This window comes from Geospiza fortis, unplaced genomic scaffold (genome assembly GCF_000277835.1).
Source record: "Geospiza fortis unplaced genomic scaffold, GeoFor_1.0 scaffold414, whole genome shotgun sequence".
Taxonomy (NCBI): domain Eukaryota; kingdom Metazoa; phylum Chordata; class Aves; order Passeriformes; family Thraupidae; genus Geospiza; species Geospiza fortis.
In genome coordinates this window covers 13,887-14,237 of record NW_005054745.1, presented here as the reverse complement: position 1 = coordinate 14,237, position 351 = coordinate 13,887, and the positions used below count along the sequence as shown (strand labels likewise).

The following is a 351-nucleotide window of genomic DNA, read 5'->3' as shown; positions in this document are numbered from 1 at the left end:
CGGCCCCTCGGCCGCCATCAGGGTCCGGCCTCAGCGTCGCCGCTGCCATGGCAACGGGGGCGGGGCTTGCACGGAGCGTTGCAGTGCCATGGCAACGGGGGCGAGGCCTGCCCGGAGCGTCCAATTGCCATGGAAACGGGGGCGTGGCTTTAAAGAAGCGGCTCTTCTGCCACGGCAACGAGGGCGGGGCTCAATGAGAGCGTCGCGGTTGCCACGGCAACAGGGGCGGGGTTTAATGGGAGCATTTCTCCCAGTGGCAAAGGGGGTGGAGCTTGAAGGAAGCGTCGTGGTGTCATGGCAACGGGGCGGGGCTTAATGGACGCATCCAATAGCCATGGAAAGTGGGCGGGG

General features: G+C 66.1%; 1 protein-coding gene across 1 annotated transcript in view; it reads right to left on the bottom strand.

Annotated features, from left to right (window-relative positions):
- SPEF1 (sperm flagellar 1) overlaps nt 1-49 on the bottom strand; it is an 11,467-nt gene extending 11,418 nt beyond the window's left edge. Inside the window, exon 1 of the mRNA XM_031065368.1 lies at nt 13-49. Coding sequence (XP_030921228.1) covers nt 13-49 — 37 coding nt within the window. The remainder of the gene's footprint in view (nt 1-12) is intronic.
- Between the last annotated feature and the right edge of the window lie 302 nt (nt 50-351).